A 17,843-nucleotide genomic window follows, 5' to 3' on the forward strand; every position below is an offset into this window, starting at 1 on the left:
AGCAAATGCAACAAAAACAAAGATAAATCAATGGGCCTTAAACTGAAATGCACAAGTGGGCGAAAACTTTTATAAACTATTCATCTGACAAAGGAATAATATTCAGAATCTACAAGGAACTCAAACAATCAGCAATAAAACAAATAATTCCATCAAAAATTTGGCTAAGAACATGAACAGTCAATTCTAAGAAGATATACAGATGGCCAACAAACATGAAAAAATCCTCAATATCCCTAATTATCAGGGAAATACAAGTTAAAACAATAAAGTGATACCACCTTCTGCAAGAATGACCATAATTAAAATATCAAAAAATATTACATGTTCACATTGATGTGGTGAAAAGGGAGCACTTTTACATTGCTGGTGGGAATGTAAACTATTAGGCTAGTGCAAAAGCAATCACAGTTTTGCCATTAAAAGTAATGAAGCCTGAACGAGGTGGCTCAAGTCTGTATTCCCAGTACTTTGGGAGGTCGAGGAGGGCAGATCACGAGGTCAGGAGTTCAAGACCATCCTGGCTAACACTGTGAAACCCCGCCTCTACTAAAAATACAAAAAATTAGCCAGGTGTGGTGGCACGTGCCTATAGGCCCAGCTACTAGGGAGGCTGAGGCAGGAGAATTGCTTGAACCCGGGAGGCAGAGGTTGCAGTGAGCCAAGATTGCACCACTGCGCTCCAGCCTAGGTGACAGAGCAAGACTCTGTCTCAAAAAAAAAAAAATTTATTTCTGTTTTAATAGTCAGTAATCACTTGCTACATGTGTTTCCTGTATGTGATACTGCAGTCTCTCTGCTGCTATAACATTTACCTTTGGTCTCAGCAGACTCAAACTGTCATTCCAAATTATCCTATCATTTCTTTCACCACTTTATGTAATACAGGGAAGAAACTAGGGTCTGGAAAGGCCCCTTAAAGCCAGAAATAAATATGTACATGCCAGTATTTTTCTCATCTTTTAAAAAAGAAACCAGGAGTTGGCAATTACTTTTTTTTTTTTTAAAGACAGAGTCTTGCTCTGTCACCCAGGCTGAAGTGCAGTGGTGAGATCTTGGCTCACTGCAACCTCCACCTCCCAAGTTCAAGTGATTCTTATACCTCAGCCTTCAGAGTAACTGGGATTACAGGTGTGTGCCACCATACCTGGCAAATTTTTAAATTTTTAGTAGAGATGAGGTTTTGTTATTTTGTCTAGGTTGGTTTCAAAATTCTGATCTTGGGTGATCCACCTTTCTCTGCCTCCCAAAGGGCTTGGATTACAGGTGTTAGCCATCATGACCAGCCAACAATTTACTGCTAAAAAAGCTTTGTTATCTTAGGGATCAGGAAAAGCTGTGTTGTGTAACTGTAACACAATCTTTCTATGTGGCTCTTTGCATTGTTTTTACCTGGGTATTGCACACAGTTAACCCATTTATAAATTTTCTGCAAGTGTATTTTGGTCAGTATGTTTTTGTTACATGTATATGTCTATAAAAGAATTAGGGCCTGTGGTATTTTGCTGTGCCATCTTGCTTATGTAGTTTGTACAATTTTATAGGTTAGGTTAGTAAAGTATATTTATCTGAGTCTAGCAACTGGAGTAATTTGTTATTTTTGTTTCTTTCAGTTACGTGTTCTCATTTTGCTCAAGACCTGTGGCCAGAGCAGGGCATAAAAGATTCCTTCCAAAACTTGATACCGAGAACATATGCAAAGTGTGGAGATGAGAATTTACAACTAAGAAAAAACTGCAAAAGTGTGGATGATGGTAGGATGCACAAAGGAGGTTATAATGGACATAATCAATGTTTGACATCTACCCAGAGCAAAATATTTTGGTGTGATAAATATGTGAAAGTCTTTTATAAATATGCAAATTCAAATAATAATAAAATAAGATATACTGAAAAAAATTCTTTCCAATGTAAACAATGTGGCAAATCATTTTACATGCTTTCACACCTAACTCAACATAAGAAAATTCATACTAGAGAGAATTCCCACAAATGTGAAGAATGTGGCAAAGTCTTTAAATGGTCATGACCCTTACTCAACATAAAAGAATTCACACTAAAAAGACACTGTTCAAATGTGAAGAATGTGGCAAAGCTTTTAAACAGTCCTCAAATCTTACTGAACATAAAAGAATTCATACTAGAGAGAAACACTACAAATGTGAAGAATTTGGCAAAGATTTTAAGTGGTTCTCAAATCTTACTGAACATAAGGTAATTCATGTTGGAGAAAAACCTTATAAATGTGAAGAATGTGGCAAAACTTTTAAGAGGTCTTCAAACCTTACTAGACATAAGATAATTCATACTGGAGAGAAACTATACAAATGTGAAGAATGTGGCAAAGCCTTTAACTGGTCCTTACAACTTGCTGTACATAAGATAATTCATACTGAGGAGAAACCCTACAAATGTGAAGAATGTGGCAAAGCCTTTAAATGGTCCTCAAACCTTACTAAGCATAAGATAATTTATACTGGAAAGAAACTCTAGAATTTGAAGAATGTGGCAATGCTTTTAAGTGGTCCTCAAAACTTACTGAACAGCTTTCTGGTGGTGACAACCTACCCACACGAGGATATGCCTCTCACAAAGGATATCCTTCATCCCTCTCCAGAAGAAGAGAAGAGGAAACACAAGAAGAAACACCTGGTGCAGAGCCTCAATTCCTACTTCATGGATGTGAAATGCCCAGGGTGCTATAAAATCACCACGGTCTTTAGCCATGCACAAACGGTAGTTTTGTGTGTTGGCTGCTCCACTGTCCTCTGCCAGCCTACAGGAGGAAAAGCAAGGCTTACAGAAGGATGTTCCTTCAGGAGGAAGCAGCACTAAAAGCACTCTGAATCAAGATGAGTGGGAAACCATCTCAGTAAACACATTTTGGATTTAAAAAAAAAACTTACTGAACATAAAATAATTCATACTTGAGAAAATCTACAAATGTGAAGAATGTGGCAAAGCTTTTACTCATTTCTCAATCCATGCTAAACATAAAATAATTTATGCTGAAGAGAAAACTTACAAATGTAAAGAATGTGGCAAAGCCTGTAACCATTCCTCACATCTTACTACACATAAGTCATACTGAAGAGAAATTACAAATGTGAAGAATGTGGCAAAGCCTTTAATAAGCCCCCAAATCATACTGGAGAAAAACTTCACAAACCTGAAAGATGTGACAATGCCTTTGACAACAACTTAAACCTTTCTAAACATAAAAGAAATCATACTGGTGAGAAAGTCTAAAAATGTGAGGAATACCACAAAGCCTTTAAATGGTAGTCACGCTTAATTGTAGGTAAGATAATTCATACTGGAGAAAACTTCTACAAGTGTGAAGAATGTGGCAAAACCTTTAACCAATGCTCACACCTTATTGCACAGGAAACCATTTATACTTGAGAAAAATTGTATAAATTTAAAGACTATAGAAAAGCCATTGATATCTGCTCTCATCTTACTCAATATCAGAGAGTTCATACTTAATTAAAGCATTATAAATGCGATTAGTCTTAAAAGATCTTTCAGAAAATATAAGCCTATAATGTGAAACACTATTTATTCTGAGGATAAACCTTACAAATATAAAAAAGATTGTAGTGTAGCAGGATGAGCCACAGACAAAACTCCTCAGACACTGAGTTAAAGAAGGAAGGGGTTTATTCGGCAGGGGGTATTGGCAAGACTCCTGTCTCAAGAGCTGAGCTCTGTGAGTGAGCAGTTCCTGTCCCTTTTAAGGGCTCACAACTCTAAGGGCGTGCACATGAGAGGGTTGTGATTGAGCAAGCAGGGGGTACATGACTGGGGGCTGCATGTACCGGTAATTAGATCGGAACAAAACAGGATAGGGATTTTCACAGTGCTTTTCTATACAATGTCTGTGATCTATAGATAACATAACTGATTAGGTCAGGGGTCAATCTTTAACTACCAGGCCCAGGGTGTGGCGCCAAGCTGTCTACTTGTGGATTTCATTTCTGCCTTTTAGTTTTTACTTTGTCTTTCTTTGGAGGCAGAAAGTGGGCATAAAACAATATGAGGGGTGGTCTCCTCCCTTAGTAGTACCTTTACTTGTATCACAGATCTTATTGTATATATTTTGTACTAGAGGAAAACCCTAAAGATGTTGCTCAAACTTTGTTCAATATCAGGAAATTTATACTGGAGAAAAACCCTGCAAATGTAACGGATTTGAAAGAAATACATTTCAAAAGCTACAGCTTAGAAAACATCATAGAGTTTATAGTAAGATATATTTTTGTAAATGAAGTAAATATAAAAAATACTTCAAAATTAACTTTATGTAAATCACAGAGAATACACAGTAGAAATAAGGCACTTACTCTTCAGACATTACACTAAATCAGAGTGTTGGGTATAGAAAATAATCCCAAACTAAAATTATTTGATAAGTTATTAGCATATAACTTTAAAAGAAGTAGAAGATTTTTTGTAGAGTTATAATTACATTCAAAGTATACTTTTTTATTATTACAGATTTTTTTGAAAAGCAAATAATGATGTAATTTAACTCTCAAATTACTTCATGCTCTCCATTCCTATTGTATTTACATGTGAAAGCATGTGATCAAATATTACTGCATCACAGATATAAGATATTCTTTTTTATTAGGTAGGCATTATTTATGACCTTTCCCATGGAAGAGTAAGAGCATTAAAATATAAAATACATAATGAAAATTTAAGTAGAGAGGCTCATTATGGTTAACTTATAATGTTAAGTGATGTGTGAGGTAGGTGTTCTGAGTAATATTTTTGTCCACTATAGTGAAAAAAAATTTTTTAAGTTTTAGTTAAAATTAATTAAATTAGCAGTAGCTTATTAATTGTACTTTTATGTAATATGCAGTACATTTAAAATTTTTTCAGTTATATGTGAATTTAATTTTCTAGTAAAACATTGTTTAAAATGTTACATCTATTGTACATTCAATGAAGTGTTTTTTTTTTTTTTTTGAGATGGAGTCCCGCTGTGTCATCCAGGCTGGAGTGTGGTGGCATGATCTTGGCACACTGTAACCTCCACCTCCAGGGTTCAAGCAATTCTCCTGCCTCAGCCTCCCAAGTAGCTGGGATTACAGGCACTTGCCACCATGCCCAGCTAATTTTTGTATTTTTAGTAGAGACAGGGACTCACCATGTTGGCCAGACTGGTCTCGAACTCCTCACCACAAGTGATCCACATAAATGGCATATTTTGGTACAGGCATATAATATGTAATAACGACATTATAGTACATGAGGTATCCATCACCACTAGTATTTGTTCTTTGTATTACAAACAATCCAATTCTACACCTTTAGCTATTTTTAAATGTACAATTGTTATTGAGTACAGGATCAATTTTATGGTCATAATTAAAATTATATAAACAAAATTCATACATATGAGTCCTAAAAAAACTTTCAAAAATTTGTTTTTTATATATATGTATTTTTGAACATGTGGCAACTCTGCCTGCAAACACATACATACAGAATTTTAGTTTTGATTTCAATCGGGTTAAATATACACATATATTATTTTAAAGATAACACTAGGTATATGCAAATTATGATGAATGTGTGTGTAAGTATGAGTTAGGGCATATTTTCAGAAGAAAACAATAAAATTTTTTTTTTTTTTTTTTTCAGACTGAATCTCACTCTGTTGCCCAGGCTGGAGTGCAGTGGGGCGATCTCTGCTCACTGCAAGCTCCACCTCCTGGGTTCACGCCATTCTCCTGCCTCAGCCTCCCGAGTAGCTGGGACTACAGGCACCTGCCACCACGCCAGGCTAATTTTTTGTATTTTTAGTAGATACTGGGTTTCACCATGTTAGCCAGGATGGTCTCCATCTGCTGACCTTGTGATCCACCCGCCTCGGCCTCCCAGTGCTGGGATTACAGGCGTGAGCCACCGTGCCTGGCCATAAATTTTTTTATTAAGGTGACTAATTTAGTAGAAAACTAAAAACCTAAAAAATGTGGAAAGCAATTCTATATTGTCTGCTTTGTATTGAATTCTTTAAAATTTTATGGCTTATGGTTCAGTCTCCCCATGCAATTTGCCTGGTACTCTTTGCTAGACCCGTAATTTTCTTGTTTCTTATATTTTTTGTTTTGTAGTTTATGCAGTATTCATTATGTGAGCTGGTCAGGGATTATAATGATTTTTATGAAATTTAGTAGTGCACACAAAATAATTTGTAGATGTAGTTTTACAATTGGTGTATGAAGTTACGTTTTATTTAATTAGAAGATTCCATCCTGTTCTTTTACTTGGAGAAAACTATATAAGCCCACTTTTATTTAGTTACTGTTCCTTTCAGATTTTAAAATTGTCATAAGTTAATTTATTTATTTATTGAGCAAATTTGTTCAGGTAAGTACTAGGGAGGCTTCCATAAGTCAAGAGGATGTTTTTGTATATGAATGCAGCAAATGAACATGGCAGTGCTTGCTGTGTAGCAGATGCTTCATGATAAGCCATAAATATTCCTCCTGGAGTTAGTTTGTAACTTCAAGTCAGAGAGAGAAAATATCAATGGTGAAGAAATAACGTTGATTTGTCATGTGAAGAGGTTTTTTTTTTTTTTTTTGGCTGCACAGCTGACTCTTGCTGAATTTAAAGAGAAAACCTGCTTTTTTTATTTTTATTTTTGAGATAAGAGTTTCGCTCTTGTTACCCAGGCTGGAGCGCAAGGCATGATTTCGGCTCACTGCAACCTCTGTCTCTTGGGTTCAAGTGATTCTCTTGCCTCAGCCTCCTGAGTAGCTGGGATTACAGGTATGTGCCACCATGCCTGGCTAATTTTGTATTTTTAGTAGAGATGGGATTTCTCCATGTTGGTCAGGCTGGTCTTGAACTCCTGACCTCAGGTGATCCACCTGCCTCGGCCTCCCAAAGTGCTGGGATTACAGGTGTGAGCCACTGCGCCTGGCCAATTCTGCTTCTTATATTACCAAATTATCTCAGGTTTGTTTGTCTCATTATTGGCATTCCAACTATGTATGCATCACAGACCTTCTTTTTTTTTCTGTGTTACAGCTACACTATCCTCACTGTTGTCTTCATACCATGTCATTTCACACTGTACTTTGTAGGTTTTGATAAGGAAGTTGGTATTTTAGTAATGCACTGAAAAATTAGTTTTAACTGAAGAATTAGCTTATCAATGTAACTTTCAGATCAGTTAATTAAGAGGTGGCCGGGCACAGTGGCTCATGCCTGTAACCCCAGCACTTTGGGAGGCTGAAGTGGGTGGATCACGAGGTCAGAATTCAAGACCAGCCTGGCCAAGATGCTGAAACCCTGTCTCTACTAAAAATACAAAAATTAGCCAGGCACGGTGGCAGGCACCTGTAATGCCAGCTACTCAGGAGGCTGTGGCAGGAGAATCACTTGAAACCCAGGGGGCAGAGGTTGCAGTGAGCTGAGATCATGTCACAGCATTCCAGTCTGGGCAACAGAGTGAGACTCTGTCTCAAAAAAAAAAAAAAAAAAGAAAAGAAAAACACACATTCACTGTCCACAGGTAAGAGAAATAAATCAGTTAGCATTGTTTTTCTTTGTAACAGAAAAATCTCATTAGATTCTTACACAAAGTGTAAATATAAAATGTGTTAGAAAATATATCATACAAATTAAGTTTTTAAGACTTATTCACAAGTAAAAAAGTTTTAATTTTTTATGATATAACACAACTTATGTTCTCATGCAGAATCTTTTGTCTTTAAGTGATAATGTTAAATTTTGCAAAATAATAAAATGAACTCTGTGGATTTGAAATTCAAAATAATATTTCTGTTTCATATTGATACTACAATTTTGATGAGTTTCTCTTATCGTATATAATATTTTTAGTGGATGAAGTTCAGTCTACAGTTTTCATTCTTAGTTACCTAACTGTAGCCAACTCCTTGGTCATTTTTTTTTTTTCTGGAAAAAAATTTAAAGATCATGGCTGCTTTTGGATTAAAACATTTTCTGTTATTTTGCATGCAAACTTGTTTACTGTATTCACAGAGTGCCCTGTTATGGGACCATAAGCAACACCTGCTTTCTTAGTGTCTTTTATACCTTTATTATCAGCACCAGAAACTTCCTGTGCCCTCAAGCTTAAAATAAAAGCCCTAATGTACATTGGCTTCTCCCATGCACTGTTCTGGGTTCAGAACATGCTGATAAATATCAGAATTTCTATGATTGTGACTGAGAAATCAAATGGCAGAAGCAGCACAGAAACCATATGTTTTTGATACTATTTAGCCAAATTAATGACAAAGAGACAGTATTTTACACACTGGTATTCTTCTGTAATATTTTTAAAATATCCTTTTAACTTGACAGATAAGTGTATTTATTCTGTAAAACATGATGTTTTGAAGTATATATATACATTGTCAAATGCTTAATTTTAGGTAATTAATGCTTTACCTCACATAGTTAAAATTTTTGTGGTGAGACCACGTGACATTGTCCTATCCTGCCTTCCCCTGACAGGCCTTAGTGTGTGTTGCTTCTCTCCTGGTGTCCATGTGTTCTTATTGTTTAGCTCCCACTTACAAGTGAGAACAGGAGGTGTTTTGCCTTCTGTTCTTGTGATAGTTTGCTAAGGATGATGGCTTTGAGCTTCATTCAGGTCTCTGTGAAGGACATAATCTCACTACTTTTCATTGCTGTATGGTATTACATTGTTTATATGTACCAAGTATTCTTTATCTAGTCTATCATTAATGGGCATTTGGGTTGATTTCATGTTTTTGCTATTGTGAATAGTGCAGCAATGAACATACACATGCATGTATCTTTATAATAGAATGATTTATATTATTTTGAGGATATACCAAGTAATGGAGTTGTTGGGTCAAATGGTGTTTCTGGTTTTAAATCTTTGAGGAATTGCCACACTGTCTTTTCCAATAATTGAACTAATTTACATTCCTACCAACAGTATATAAGCATTCCTGTTTCTCTGTAACATAGCCAGCATCTGTTGTTTCTTGACTTTTTAATAACCACCATTCTGACTGACATAAGATGGTATCTCATTGTGGTTTTGATTGGCATTTCTCTGATGATTAGTGATGCTGAGCTTTTTCTCACAGGTTTGTTAGCTGCATGTATGTCTTCTTTTGAAAAGTGTTTGTTCAGCCAGGTGCAGTGGCTCATGCCTGTAATCCCAGCACTTTGGGAGGCCGGGATGAGGGGGTGCAGATCACGAGATCAGGAGTTCAAGACCAGCCTGACCAAAGTGGTGAAACCCTGTATCTACTAAAAATACAAAACTTAGCTAGGTGTGGTGGCACACGCCTGTAGTCCCAGCTATTCAGGAGGCTGAGGCAGAATTACTTGAACCCAGGAGGAGGAGGTTGCAGTGAGCCAAGATCATGCCACTGCACTCCAGCCTAGGCGACAGTAAGACTGCATCTCAAGAAAGAAAAAAGTGTTCATGTTCTTTGCCCACTTTTTTATAGGGTTGTTTGTTTTTTTCTTATAAATTTGTGTAAGTTCCCTCTAGATTCTGGATATTAGACCTTTGTAAGATAGATTGCAAAAATTTTCTCCCTTTCTGTAGGTTGTCTGTTTGGTCTGATGATAGTTTCTTTTTATGTGAAGAAGCTCTTTAGTTTAATTAGATCCTAATTCATCAATTTTTGCTTTTTTTGCAAATGCTTCTGGTGATTTTATCATAAAATATTTGCCCATGCCTATGTCCTCAATTGTATTGCCTAGATTCTCTTCCAGGGTTCTTATAGTTTTGGGTTTATATTTAAGTCTTCAATTCAGCTTGAGTTATTTTCTATGAGATATAAGGAAGAGGTCCAGTTTCAACTTTCTACATATGGCTAGCCAGTTCTCCCAGCACGATTTATTAAATAGAAAAAATTTTTTCCATTGCTTGTTTTTGTCAAGTTTGTTGAAGATCAGATGGTTGTAGACATGCAGTTTTATTTCTCATTTCTGTATTCTGTTCTATGTGGCCTATCTGTCTGTTTTTGAACCAGTACCATTCTTGTTTTAGTTACTGTAGCCTTGTAGTATACTTTGAAGTCAGGTAATGTAATGCCTTCAGCTCTGTTCTTTTTTCCTAACATTGTCCTGGCTATATGGGCTGTTTTTTTGTTTGTTTGTTTGTTTGTTTTGAGATAGAGTCTCACCCTGTCATCCAGGCTGGAGTGCAATGGTGCTATCTCAGCTCACTGCAATCTCCACCTCCTGGGTTCAAGCGATTCTCTTGCCCCAGCCTCCTGAGTAGCTGGGAAATCAGATGCCCGCAACTATGCCCGGCTAATTTTTGTATTTTTAGTAGAGATAAGGTATCATCATGTTAGACTGGTCTCGAACTCCTGACCTCAGGTGATCTGCCTGCCTCGGCCTCCCAAAGTGCTGGGATTATAGGTGTGAGCCATCACACCCAGCCTATGGGCTCTTTTTTGGTTCCATACAAATTTTAATATAGCTTTTCCTAATTCTGTGAAGAATGTCAATGGTAGTTTTATGGGAATACCATTGAAGCTATAAATTACTTTGAACAGTATGGCCATTTTCACAATATTGATTCTTCCTATCCATGTGCGTAGAATGTTTTTTCATCTGTTTTTGTCCTCTAATTTCCTTGATCAGTGTTTTGTAGTTCTCCTTAAGGAGTTCTTTCACTTCCCTTGTTAGCTATATTCCTAGGTACTTTATTCTTTTTGTGGCAATTGTGAATGGGAATTCATTCATGATTTGGCTCTCTGCTTGTCTGTTGTTGGTGCATAGGAATGCTTGTAACTTCTGCACATTTATTCTGTATACTGAGACTTTGCTGAAGTAGTCTTATCAGCTTAAGAAGCTTTTGAGCTGAGTAAATAGGGTTTTCTAAATATAGGATCATATCATCTGAAAACAAAGACAATTTGACTTACTCTCTTCCCGTTTGAAAATTCTTTATTTTTTATTCTTGCCTGATTGCCCTGACCAGAACTTCCAATAATATGTTCAATAAGCATGGTGAGAGAGTGCATTCTTGCCTTGCACTTGTTTCCAAGGGGAAATGTTTCCAGTTTTTACCCAGTCAGTATGATATTGGCTGCGGGGTTTGTCATAAATGGCCCTTATTATTTTGAGGTATGTTCCTTCAATACCTAGTTTATTAAGAGTTTTGTTGTTGTTGTTGTTATTGTTTTGAGACAGAGTTTCACTCTTGTTGCCCAGGCTGGAGTGCAATGGCACTATCTCGGCTCACTGCAACCTCCACCTCCTGGGTTTAAGCGATTCTCCTGCCTCAGCCTTCTGAGTAGCTGGGATTACAGGCATGTGCCACTACACATGGCTAATTTTATATTTTTAGTAGGGACAGAGTTTCTCCATGTTGGTCAGACTGGTCTCAAACTCCCGACCTCAGGTGATCCACCCACCTCTGCTTCCCAAAGTACTGGGATTACAGGTGTGAGGCACCACACCTGGCCTGTGAAGAGTTTTTAACATGAAGGGATGTTGAATTTTATTGATGGACTTTCCTGCATCTATTGAGATAATCATGTGGGTTCTTTTTTTTTTTTTTAGATCTGTTTATATGATAAATTACATTTATTGATTTGCATATATTGAACCAGCCTTGCATCTTGGGAATGAAGCCAACTTGACCATGGTGGAAGAGCTTTTTGATGTGCTGGTGTATTCAGTTTGCAAGTATTTTATTGATAATTTTTGCATTGATTTTCATTAGGGATAATAGCCTGAAGTTTTCATTTTTTGTTGTATCTCTGCCAGGTTTTTGTATCAGGATGATGCTGGCCTCATACAATGTGTTAGGGAGAAGTCCCTCCTTTTTAATTGTTTGGAATAGTGCATAAGAAAGGTTATCAGCACTCCTTTGTAGTTCTGGTAGAATTCAGCTGTAAATTCATCTGGTCCTGGGCTTTTTCTGGTTGGTAGGCTATTATTGCTCCAATTTCAGAATTTGTTAGTGGTCTATTCAGGGATTCAACTTCTTCCTGGTTCAGTCTGAAGAGGGTGTATTTGTTCAGGAGTTTATCCATTTCTTCTAGGTTTTCTAGTTTATTTGCATAGAGGTGTTTATAGTATTATCTGATGGTTATTTGTATTTCTGCAGGGTAAGTGGTGGTATCCCCCTTCTCATTTCTGATTATGTTTATTTGAATCTTCTCTCTTCTCTTATTTAATAGTTTAGCTAGCAGTCTATCTATTTTATTGATATTTTTTTCAATAAATCTGCTTCTGGATTCATTAATTTTTTGAGTAATTTTTAATGTTTCTATCTTTCACAGTTCCACTCTGAGCTTGGTTATTTCTTCTGCTAGCTCTGGGGTTTGTTTACTCTTGGTTCTCTAGTTCTTGTAGCTGTGATGTTAGGATTTCAATTTGAGATCTTTCTAGCTTTATGATATGGGCATTTAGTGCTATAAATTTTCCTCTTAAACTGCTTTAGCTGTGTCCCAGAGATTCTGGTATGTTGTCTCTTTGTTCTCATTAGTTTCAGAATTTTTTAAATTTCTGCCTTAATCTCATTATATACCCAGAAGTCATTCAGGAGCAATTTGTTCAATTTCCTTGTAGTTGTGTGGTTTTAAGTGAGTTTTTAAATCTTGAGTTCTAATTTGATTGCATTGTGGTCTGAGAGACTGTTATGATTTTAGTTATTTTGCATTCTCTAAGGAGTGTTTCACTTCTAATTATGTAGTATATTTTAGAATGAGTGCCATGTGGCACCAAGAAAAATGTATATTATGTTGTTTTTGTGGGGAGAGTTCTGTAGATATCTATCAGGTTCACTTGATCCAGAGCTGAGTTCAAGTCCTGATTATCTTTGTTCACTTTCTGTCTCAATGAATTGTCTAATATTGACACTGGGGTATTAAAGTCTCCCACTATTTGGCCAGGCATGGTGGCTCACAAGTGCTGTAATCCCAGCACTTTGGGAGGCCAAGGTGGGTGGATCACAAGGTCAGGAGATTTAGACCATCCTGGCTAACACGGTGAAACCCCATCTCTACTAAAAAAAAAAAAATACAAAAAATTAGCCAGGCATGGTGGCGGGTGCCTGTAGTCCTAGCTACTTGGGAGGCTGAGGCAGGAGAATGGTGTGAACCTGGGAGGTGGAGCTTGCAGTGAGCTGAGATTGCACCATTGCACTCCAGCCTGGGTGACAGAGTGAGACTCTGTCTCAAAAAATAAATAAATAATAAAGTCTACCACTATTATTGTGGGGGAGTCTAAGTCTCTTTGTAGGTTTTTGAGAACTTGTTTTATGAATCTGCATGCTTCTGTAATGGTTGCATATATATTTAAGATAGTTGGCACTTCATGTTGAATTGAACCATATTCTGTTATGTAATGATCTTTTTTTACCTTTGTTGGTTTAACGTCTATTTTGTCAGAAACAAGAATTGCATCTCCTCCTTTTTTCTGCTTTCCATTTGCTTGGTAAATTTTTTTCTATCCCTTTATTTTGAGCCTATGTGTTCTCTGCACATGAGATGTGTCTCTTGAACACAGCACAGTGATGAGTCTTGTCTTTTTATCCAGGTTGCCATTCTGTGTCTTTTAACTGGGGCATTTAGCTCATTTACATTTAAAGTTAATATTGTTATATGTGAATTTGGTCCTGTCATCATGATGCTGGCTGGTTAATTTTGCAGACTTGTTAATGTAGTTGCTTCAGTGTTATTGGTCTGTGTACTTCAGAGTCTTTTTGTGGTGGGTGATAACGGATTTCCTTTCCATGTTTAGTGCTTCCTTCAAGAGTTTTTGCAAGGCAGGATGAAATCCTTGAGTATTTGCTTGTCTGCAAAGGATTTTATTTCTTCTTCACTTACAAAGCTTAGTTTGGCAAGATGTGTAATTCTGGGTTGAAAATTCTTTTTATTGAGAATGTTGAATATTGGCCCCCAATCTCTTCTGGCATGTAGGGTTTTCACTGAGAGGTTTGCTCTTAGTCCGATGAGCTTTCCCTTCGTTGGTGACCTGACCTTTCTCTCTGGTTGCCCTTAACTTTTTTTTTTATTTCAACCTTGGAGAATCTGATGATTATATTTTTGGGGGTTGATGTTTCATGGAGTATCTTATTAGGATTCTCTGGATTTTCTGGATTTGAATGTTGGCCTGTCTCGCCAGGTTGGGGAAGTTCTCCTGGATGATCTCCTGAAGTGTGTTTTCCAGCTTGGTTCCATTCTCTCCGTCTCTTTTAGGTATGCCAGTCAGTCGTAGGTTTGGTCTTTTTACATAGTTCCATAGTTCTCAGAGTTTTTGTTCATTCCTCTTTATTTTTTTGCCTCTAATCTTGTCTGCTTGCCTTATTTCAGCAAGACAGTCTTCGAGTACTGACAGTCTTTCTCTTGGTCAATTCAGCTATTGATACTTGTGTTTGTATCATGAAGTTTTCATGCTCTGTTTTTCAGCTCTATTGGATCATTTATGTTTCTTTTTAAACTGGTTATCTAGTTAACAGCTCCTGTAATATTTTATTATGGTTCTTAGCTTCTTTGAATCAGGTTACAACATAATCCTTTAGCTCAGTGAAGTTCATTATTACTTACTCACCTCCTGAAGCCTACTTTTGTCAGTTCATTTATCTGAGCTTCAGCCCAGTTCTATGTCCTTGCTGGAGAGGTTTTTTGCAATCAATTGGAGGAGAAGAGGCATTCTGGCTTTTGGAATTATCAGCATATTTGCATTGGTTTTTCCTCATCTTTGTGGATTTATCTACCTTTGAGATTTGAATGAGGTTTTTGTGGGGTCTTCTTGATGTTGTTGCTCTTTTCTTTCTTTTTCAACAGTCTTCTCTTCTGCAGGTCTGCTGCAGTTTGCTGGGGGTCAGTCCACTCCAGATGCTGTTCACCTGGGTATCACCAGTGAAGGCTGCAGAACAGCAAAGATTGCCACCTGCTCCTTCCTCTGGAAGCTTCTTCCCCTGGAAGCTTCTTCCCACAGGGACACTGACCTGATGCCAGCCTGAACTCTCCTGTATGAGGTGTCTGGGAACCCCTGTTGGGAGGTCTCACCCAGTCAGGAGGTACAGATTCAGGAACTGATTTAAAGAAGCAGATTGGATACCCCTCACTGGTGTCAGTGGATTGTGCTGTGGGGAATCTCCCTCGTCTAGATCATCAGGACACTTCAGAGCCAGAAGGCAAAAAAGATTATATCCACTGAACCTTAGATTATGACCGCCCCTCCCCCAGGTGCTCTGACCCAGAGAGATGAAAGTTCTGTCTGTAAATTTATAGCTGAAGTTCCCGGAATTTGTGCAGGGAGACTCTGCCCAGTAAGGAGAGATGTATCTGTTTCCCACTTAAAGAAGCAGTCTGGCCATGATCTGCCACAGCCACTGTGGCTGTGCTCTGGGGACTTTCACCCAGTACAAACCTAAGTCTCTCTACCACTGGCAGAGGAAAACTACCAACTAGAGCCACAGTTACGGCAGTCACCCCTCTCTCCAAAATAAACTTGGTTGCATTACGCATACTTCAGGCTGCTTTGCTGGCCAGCAGGCATTCCAAGCCAGTGGTCTTAACTTGTGGGATTCAATGGGAGTGGGATCTGCTGAATGAGACCACTTGGCACACTGGCTTTAGTCCCCTTCCCACATAAGTGGATGAATCTCCTGCCTCATGAGTTCTGGAAGCCACTGGAGTTTGCAAAAATTCCTGCAACTAAGTGCCTGCCTGAATGGCTGCTGACCCTAGCAGCTGCCACAGGTCCACACAGCTTTGTGCTTGGAATGCAAGGGCCTGGTGGTGTGGGAGCAAAAGGGACTCTCCTAAACCACAAATTGCAAAAATCCATGGGAAAAGTATAGTTTTTCACCTGGGTAACATAATCTCTCACTGCCTTTCTTGGCTGGGGGAGGGAGTTCCCTTTCACCCTGTGCAGGTCCTGGGTGACCTGTGGCCCCACCCTGCTTTTTCTTGCTATCTGTGGGTCACACCAACTGCCTAGTCAGTTCCAGTGAGAGAATCTGGGTACCTCAGTTAGAAATGCCAAATTCACCTGCTGTTTAAATTCGGTGGCAGTTGCAGACTGGAGCTGTTTCTACTTGGCCATCTGGGCACTTCCCAATATAATTCATTATTCTTAACTATAGAAACCATGCTGTACAATATATCTCTTGAATGTATTCCTCCTATCCAACTATAATTATGCATTATCTGACAGACATCTTCCCAAACACCCCTTTCTTTTAAATTCCTTGGGATCTGGTGGTCACCATTTTACTCTCTACTTCAATGAAATTAAGTTTTACGGAGTCCATGTGTAGGTGAAATTATGAAATTTTTATCTTTCTGTGCCTGGCTTATTTCAAGTAATATAATGTCCTCCAAGTTAATCCATGTAATTGAACATAACAGAATTTTCTTTTTTAAAGATGAATAGTATTTTATTGTGTGTATATACCATACTGTCTTTATTTACTCATTAGATGTTGAAGTGTTTCTTCTATATTTTGGCTATTGTGAAGAGTGTTGCAAACAACAGAGAGGTGCAAATGTTTCTTCACTCTCATTTTATTTCTCTTAAATATATATGCAATAGTGAAATTGCTGTATTATAGGGTAGTTTGATTTTAAATTTTTTGAGAAATCTCTACTTTGTTTTTCCTAATGGCTGGCCTCATTTACGTTCACATCAACATTGTGCAAGCATTCTCTTCACAAATTTAACTTTTTTTCTTTTCTTTCTAATAATAGTCATTCTAATAAGAGCGAGTTGATATATTATAGATTTTTTGGCTTTCCTTTCCCTGATAATAATTGACATTGAGGTTTTTTTTTTTTTTTTTTTTGACTGAGTTTCACTCTGTTGCCCAGACTGGAGTGCAATGGCACACTCTCTGCTCACTGCAGCCTCTGCCTCCTGGGTTCAAGCAATTCTCCTGCCTCAGCCTCCTGAGTAGCTGGGATTACAGGTGCCCACCACCATGCCCAGCTAATTTTTGTATTTTTAGTAGAAACTGAGTTTCACCATGTTGGCCAGGCTAGTCTCAAATTCCTGACCTCAGGTGACCCACCTGCCTTGGTCTCCCAAAGTGCTGGGATTACAGGCATGAGCCACTGCACTCGGGCCACATTGAGCATTATTTAATATATCTATTGGCCATATGTATCTTTTCTTAAAAAATATTTAAGCCCTTTGCTCATTTTGGTAGTTATTTGTTTTTTGTTGTATAGTCACTTGAGTTTCTTACATATTCTTAATATTAACCCCTTGTCAAATGTATAATTTGCAAAAAAACTTTTCAGTTGTCTCATTTTAAGTGTGTCAGATTCTGTGCAGCAGCTTTATAATTTGAATTAATCTTACTCATCTATTTTTTATTTTGTTCCCTGGGATTTTGAGTTTAAATCAAAAAAAAGTCACAGCCCAGACTGATGTTATGGGGCTTTCACTCTGTATTTTTTGTAGTAGTCTCAGAGTTTCAGACCTTGCATTTAAGAATTTATTTGATTTTCATATATGAAGTAAGTTGAGGGTTGCATTTTATTGCTCTGCATGTTGCTATTAAGTTTTTCTCAGTGCCATTTATTGAAGATACTGTTCCTTTTCTAAGAAATTGTTACCTTTATCTAAAATCAGTTAGCTGGAAGTGCATAGATATATTTCTAATTTCTCTTTTCTGCTCCATTGGCCTATGTGTCTGTTTTTGTTCAAGTACCATACTGTTTTATTTGCTTTAGCTTTGTAGTATATTTCAAAGTCAGATAGGGTGATAACTTCTGTCTTTCTTATTTGCTGGAGTTCTTTGACTATTCAGAGTCTTTTGTGGTACCATAAACTTTTAGATTTTTTAAATTTTCTATTAAATATGTCACTGGTATTTTGACAGAGTTGCA

General features: G+C 37.5%; 2 protein-coding genes and 1 pseudogene across 2 annotated transcripts in view; 2 read left to right on the top strand and 1 right to left on the bottom strand.

Annotated features, from left to right (window-relative positions):
* Positions 1-17,843, bottom strand: part of LOC100452052 (zinc finger protein 91) — a 275,196-nt gene that overhangs the window by 208,074 nt on the left and 49,279 nt on the right. The gene's annotated exons all lie outside the window — the stretch shown is intronic.
* LOC112130118 (small ribosomal subunit protein eS27-like) lies at positions 2,581-2,877 on the top strand. The gene has a single exon (XM_024237298.3). It carries the CDS (start codon positions 2,581-2,583, stop codon positions 2,833-2,835), a length of 255 nt encoding a protein of 84 aa, XP_024093066.2. The 3' UTR covers positions 2,836-2,877.
* PONPYGV1R-PS1907 (vomeronasal 1 receptor ponPygV1R-ps1907 pseudogene) lies at positions 7,785-8,339 on the top strand (annotated as a pseudogene).

This window comes from Pongo abelii, chromosome 20, assembly GCF_028885655.2.
Source record: "Pongo abelii isolate AG06213 chromosome 20, NHGRI_mPonAbe1-v2.0_pri, whole genome shotgun sequence".
Taxonomy (NCBI): domain Eukaryota; kingdom Metazoa; phylum Chordata; class Mammalia; order Primates; family Hominidae; genus Pongo; species Pongo abelii.

What these genes read in the sequence shown, in the direction of transcription:
- LOC112130118 (XM_024237298.3), top strand. Translation starts at nt 2,581, where the DNA reads ATGCCTCTCACAAAGGATATCCTTCATCCCTCTCCAGAAGAAGAGAAG.